The sequence below is a fragment of the Colobus angolensis genome, unplaced genomic scaffold (assembly GCF_000951035.1).
Source record: "Colobus angolensis palliatus isolate OR3802 unplaced genomic scaffold, Cang.pa_1.0 Scaffold23, whole genome shotgun sequence".
NCBI lineage: Eukaryota > Metazoa > Chordata > Mammalia > Primates > Cercopithecidae > Colobus > Colobus angolensis.
In genome coordinates this window covers 2,424,634-2,431,246 of record NW_012115488.1, presented here as the reverse complement: position 1 = coordinate 2,431,246, position 6,613 = coordinate 2,424,634, and the positions used below count along the sequence as shown (strand labels likewise).

The 6,613-nt window shown below is 34.1% G+C and overlaps 1 protein-coding gene across 2 annotated transcripts in view; it reads left to right on the top strand.

The window, feature by feature from the left end:
• EDIL3 (EGF-like repeats and discoidin I-like domains 3) overlaps nucleotides 1-6,613 on the top strand; it is a 448,834-nt gene that overhangs the window by 420,024 nt on the left and 22,197 nt on the right. For both annotated transcript variants that reach the window (XM_011944229.1, XM_011944228.1), the window contains one exon: nucleotides 6,081-6,236. In XM_011944229.1, the coding sequence (XP_011799619.1) occupies nucleotides 6,081-6,236 (156 nt within the window). The remainder of the gene's footprint in view (nucleotides 1-6,080; nucleotides 6,237-6,613) is intronic.

The window sequence follows — 6,613 nt, the reverse complement described above, 5'->3', positions numbered from 1 at the left end:
TATCTCTTTACACCAACTGAAACTTTCACTATATGTGTTTATAACTTTTATGTTCAAAAGGCCTTTTTTTGTTTATTTTTAAGATCATTTCCTTTGACCAAGTAACCTTAATTATTTGAATTTATGCTGTAGAAATGAAGAGATATGTGGCCCAGGATGAAAGGACTATGATTGTATGAGAATGTTAATTTTAATAGAAAAATTGAGGATGGAGGGAGTAAATGTTTTATAATAAATTAATGATTGTAGTAACGCCTTAAAATGACATACTAGGTATAAATAAATACATATATATTAAAAATAGAAAATATAAAAATATTTTAATAACATAATTACTATTGAAATATTGAGAAATAAAGAGTAAACTAATTGCCTGCAAATATGGGTGAAAAGTATAACCAACGTCTGGTAACAAATAATATTTTTTTCAAATACCAAGAACAACAAATTTGTCTGGAAACATATTTGAATTGGAAAGGAAAGCATTGATTATAGCTCATGGTATACAGGCTTGTTTTTTAATCTTTCTATTAATAAATTTTTCTACAGAGCATATATCTTATTCATAATGAAAAAGATAATTAAAATTTAAAATGTTAAATATAAAATATTCATAATTATCATGTTACCTCCCATTCTCAGTAAAAAAATGTGCGCTTGAACTGCTTGCATGATTCTAAATAATTTCTTTTAAAAATTAATAGTCATAAGCTGACCACAATCATAGGTTGTAGTTCAGATTGACATATGGCACTGTTCATGTTGTAATTGCAGGTAATTGTTAAGTATAAAATTATCCCAATTTTGTATTCAGGAAGATGATTCCTGTATATTTGGAATGTCTACAATATGCCAGGTGTCCTACAAAACTCACTGAATGATCACTTGAGCTCAGAACATTTGTTTATTGTACCATACATGTGTTGTGCATGGTTTTACATGTGAAAAAAATACCATAACACACCAATATAACAGAAAGTTTCATCTTTTGACAGATTATTTCATGGTATGAGTTTTTGGTTTTAGTTATTGTATTTTTAATGTATTACATGAAAAATGCAGTTGCTATTTTAAATGTTTTAAAATGTTATTGAAAATTAAATTTTTTTTTTAGTAAAGGGGAGAATGCAGTAATGAGTCTTAGAATGCTTATGTTATCAGGCCTCAATCATATTGTAAGGATTCCTAACTTTAGATCAGAACTGGATCAGATCAGATATAGGAGCTGAATATTTCAGATTGTCAATCATGTTAACTAGGTGGCCTGCAAACTGGGACTACAAGTGTAGCCAACATCTGATAACCAGCAATATTGTCCAAATACCAGGTACCATTAATTATGTGCCTTAAATATAACTGGGACTAACTACAATTGTTTTGTGTAATGTTAAGATAAAACATTCTGTATCGAAATCAAATGTTATCTAAACACTTTGTCTATAAATCAGTTTTCAAATACTGTGCTAGTTAACCATATTAGGTTCAAAGTCCTTTCTGTTTAATGAGTTGATTTTACAAACTCTATGAAGTCATAAAAGACACAGTTCAGAATACATGATATGAAGGCACAAATAAGAGCATTTTAGATGCAGCTGAGTAGCAAAATTCTGTGATGAAACTGGCCTGTGTTCACATTTCTCACACACTTATTTATCTGTATCACTTTTCATTATCCTCACCCCTTCAAGAATGTCTCCATGAAAATCAACTTAATTTTCCAGTCTGCCCCAACTTCTTCCAGGGAACTGTGATCAGAATGCTCTGCAGATGTCTGAAATGAAGTTTATCTTTAACTTCCTCAAACAAATGCTCACTGAATTCTATGCCATTTGTCTAAGTTAGACACACTCTAAAAATATTTATGCTTTGCCAAAACATTACAGGATGTTTTACAACAAAAAAGTTTATATTTCCACAAAACTCTCATGCCATACTTTTTTGTTTACTGCTGAATCATTTAATCCTCTCTCCTTAAGTATCCCCCCTCTTGTTTTCATTCTTAGAGTGAAATAAGTAACTCAATAAGATTTGGAATCTATTTTCTCTTTTAATATTACTTTAGAACTATATCTCCATTGCATCACAATCAGTATTTAAATAGAGATGCATAATATATAAACATTCTTATTTTATTTTATTTTATTTTATTGTTTGTTTATTTTGAGATGATGTCTGGCTCTGTTGCCCAGGCTGGAGTACAGTGGCATAATCGTACTGAAAACCTCCACCTCCCAGGCTCAAGTCTTCCTCCCACCTCAACCTCCCAAGTAGCTGGGACTACAGGTGCATGCCACCACGCCCAGCTAGTTTTTGTAATTTTTGTACAGGTGGGGTTTTACCATGTTGCCCCGGCTGATCTCAAACTCCTGAGCTCAAACCATCTGCCCCTTGGCCTCCCAAAGTGCTGGGATTACAGACGTGAGCCACCATACCCAGCCTGTTACATTATTTTTAGTTAACCATTTCACTCACAAATGGGAATTTCAGGTTTTCAAAATTTGTCTACTTTAAGTAAAGGTAAAATAACTATTTTTGTATGTATCCTGAGATGGTAAACAAAATATTTTATGATCCAGAACTTGTTTCTAGAACAATCTAGTCACCCATTTCCCTGTTTCCATTTCCTTCTAGCAAAATATTCTGAAACAAATATTAAATTTTCCCTCAGATTTCTTTATTTCATGGTGTTACCAAAGTCTTCCATAATACTTACTATTGTCTATATATTGCTATACCTACTTTTGTACACACGATAAATATTACCTCATCTTGTTCTTATAAAGTCCTGTGAGAATTGTTACCCTCACTTTTCAGATCAGGAAGTTGGGAGGTAGAGAGATAAAGTAGTGTACAAGATCCTTGAGCCAATTTGGGACCCCAAACCACCCAGTGCCATTAGAGTAGGCTGACTCTTAGCATCAAATTCCTTAAGATTGGAGAGGATTGTTTGCTACTTGCCTTCCTCAGTAAAAATTGATGGATATCACCATCTCATAGAAAAACTAGAGAAATGTAGCTAGAATCTTCTGCTCTGATACATAGTGACATTCATAGCCATGAACTGGTTCTTGTCCATAGAACATAAGAATGAGTCCCAACTCAGTTCAGCAAAACGTTTATTGAGTGCCTGTTACATGTAAGACACATTTAAGGCAGATCCAGACATGAAGTGCGTGTAGTCAGTGCATGAAGCCAAATATCTACCCATGAGCCGGCTCAGTGCCCTAAATAGTCTGACTAGTCTGCCCTATTTTAGCCAAACTTTGGGGAGGTGAGGATCTAAAAGACCAGAAGGTATTTTGTCCAGCATATTTGCAGCTCAACTTTCACCCTGAAGATCTTCAAGAGGGCAGAGTGGTCCTAGACCAGGGGCAACCATTAAGTCCTAAGGAACGGGCTTTGCTGGAATCATTCTGCATGCTGAACTCTGGGGTTATGTGGTCTGAGTGCCTCTCAGGGTGAGTTCTGTACATGCCCTCTGTCAGCAACCTCATGTTCAGTGTGAGTTGCTGATTATTTTTGTACTGAAAGAAGGTTTGCTTAGGCCTAGTACTCTAAGTTTAATGTAGCACATTTTAGGACAAAATCCAGCTTTAAACAGATTGCTGACTATTTAAGTGGAGAAGGTGGCTTAACTGGAACAAAAAAGAAAAACATTTCTAGATAGAAAAAAAATTGCAGAAGGGGAGCAGTTAGAGTGGGAGAAAAACATACCTGTTGGAAAGAGCCAAGACACACAACTTAGGGAGAAAACATCTCCACCCAGCAGGAAACCCAGCTGACTTTAAAAAGTACGGCAGAAAAGGGCATGTTAGAAAACTCCTCAATGCATCATCTTAGCTAAAGACTTATAGAAGTTTAGGACCTGAGGAAATTCAGCCTGGAGGTGATCATATTCCTGGTGACACTGTTTGAGTTCCTGTGTGTTTGCTGCCTGTGATAGCAAAACACTGACTCAGTTCTTAAAGATTTTTTTCTCCATTTATTGAGTGCCAGCAACATTAAGAACACTTTGAAGAAGAGCAGCTTTGCCCTGCTGTCTGCACTCAATTAGGTTTGGATTTAGCACAGCAAAAGCAATCTATATTTTAAAGCCCAGAAGGCCGAAGAACAGAGAGGAAATTCATGATAAAACACTGGGCTTTACTAATAATATAAATCCAGGATTGTTTTTGTTTGACTTAAATGGCTGTCAGTTTGACGAGTGTGGTGATGCTTTAGAAATTTCTGAAGGAGTCACAGAGAATGGAAAGAAATCGTTGAGTGAAAATATAAATGATCAATGAGTAATCACTCACTGAGAAAATCAATGAGTGATTTCTAAGAATTTCTATGTATGGTGGACCTTTGATTTGAATCTGTGATATTCCTTTATTCAGTGTCTATTTTTGGATCACACACCATGTTATGTTACATCTCGATATTAAATTCTTCATCTGTAAAGTAGAATCAATATCCTACCTTGCATGCTTATTGGGAGGATTAATGAGGACATATAAGAAAACATTTAGCATAATGTGAGACATCAACCATTTCCTTCCCAGGATATCATAATTTTGCCATCCTGCATTACTGCTGGACACACAAGAAATTTTAGATAATATAATACATGTTTAGAAAAATAGCCAGAAAGTTTGATTTTTGAAAATGTTTTAATTGAGCATTGAAGGTGGTCTTTTGTCTTAATCCATCACGCAACTTGAGCCTAAAGTCTTTAACACATGTTCCAAAAAGTTAACAAAAAGCTCACATAAATTCAAAAATATTGAATATTCACAGGCTGTGACACATTGGAAACTGTTTCACACCTTTGCTGATGGGCATCTGTGTCACTAAATATGACCTTAAGCTATGCATTCTCTCTAGCTCTCTCTTCTCATTCATGGCCTGTATCTGACCCAGGACTATCTATTTGTGGCCACCTTACATCTCACAGGATAGAGGACCTGAAATAGAAACAAAAGGACATAGTGGTTGAAAGCACCAAGATCACACATGGGATCGTGACAGTTAAAGATGATAAGATCAAGGATGTAGCAAGGCACTTAGTCATAGGAAATGGGTGGAAGTAAGTGGCTATTGCAGGAAGAGAGAGGAAGCCATAGATCAAGGAACATAAACATGAAAGGTAAAGATCTTACAAGAGTTGTCCACATAGGAAACAACGTTTTCTAGATTTTTTAAAAATTAGCATTACACAAGATGTAAAAAAAAAATGCAGGAATGAATTAGAGAAAAAAAGGGAAAATATTGAACTATTCTATATTGTGTATTCTTTGATGAAAATGTTTCCTATCTTTTGCATTTCAATTACATTTTGATGATTTTAATGCTTACTGAATTTCCATGGGTCTCATGCCCTTTATAGTATGTATTTTGCAGAAAAGAGCACATTATGAGCATAGACTCTACAATTCAGGAATGCATGTATTTAATCCTTCTTCATTTTTGAAGAATATTTGCCTTCCTCCTCAACCATTTTAGAATTGTTGTTTTCTAAAAGGAGGTTTTCACTGGACAATGATTACTGTTACTCAATTATATATTAGTGAATTGATTAAAATTTATGGAAATAGGATTTACTAATGTTCCATTGTGAAAATCTAATACTATTTTTGTTCCTGATGTGGACACAGCTACAATGTTATTTTTATTTTCATTGAAATGACCAATAAAATCAGAAAATTGAACTATAAAGTGAAGTTCTGGCAGGTAGTGATCAATCTCAAGAAGGTCAGCCCAACCACATCTGTTCTATCTCAGTTACAAAAAAAAAAAAGAAAAAAAAATCCTGCACAGATAGATGAATCAGCTTAATATAAAATTAATTGGTGGACTGAGGTGACCATCATTTGACTTTAAAATGGTCAAAATGGTTGTTCAAGGAGTCTCGGACTACATTAACCCAGTGGCAATATCAAAATTGTAAGCCAATAATAGACTCAGTCATTGATTCCAAAATAAAAATAGGCAAATTTTTAGTTTTAGGATATATATAGTTTTATTCTCTTGAGATCAAAATACTTGCAAGTTAACAACTTGGTTGTTGCATTTAAAGCATGTATTTTTCTTTTTTTTAGGTGGATCTTCTTGTTCCAACCAAAGTGACTGGCATCATTACACAAGGAGCTAAAGATTTTGGTCATGTACAGTTCGTTGGCTCCTACAAACTGGCTTACAGCAATGATGGAGAACACTGGACTGTATACCAGGATGAAAAGCAAAGAAAAGATAAGGTAAGTCAGCCAAATCGGTTTATAAAGTTCAGAAGTGGAGGATCACATTACACCCAAGTTTGAATGAATGAACTGCTTATACATCTATACTGAAAATAATATCTACATATACTGAAAATATAGGTTAAATAAAAAGCTTTAAAGAATAGTACTGTAAAGGAGTTTGCAGTCTGGTATGTAATGGTGCAACCTAGGGGGAAAAAATGCTTTACTGATAAAATTTTCATATTACTAATTGCCTAACATCTGACTATCTGAGATTCACCTAATAGTTTATAAAGGTAATAGAATATTGAATAATTTATCATAAGACAAGTGTAAATAGTTATTGCTAGAATATATGCCACTGTCATTTCCATTATTAAAATAAATTCCTG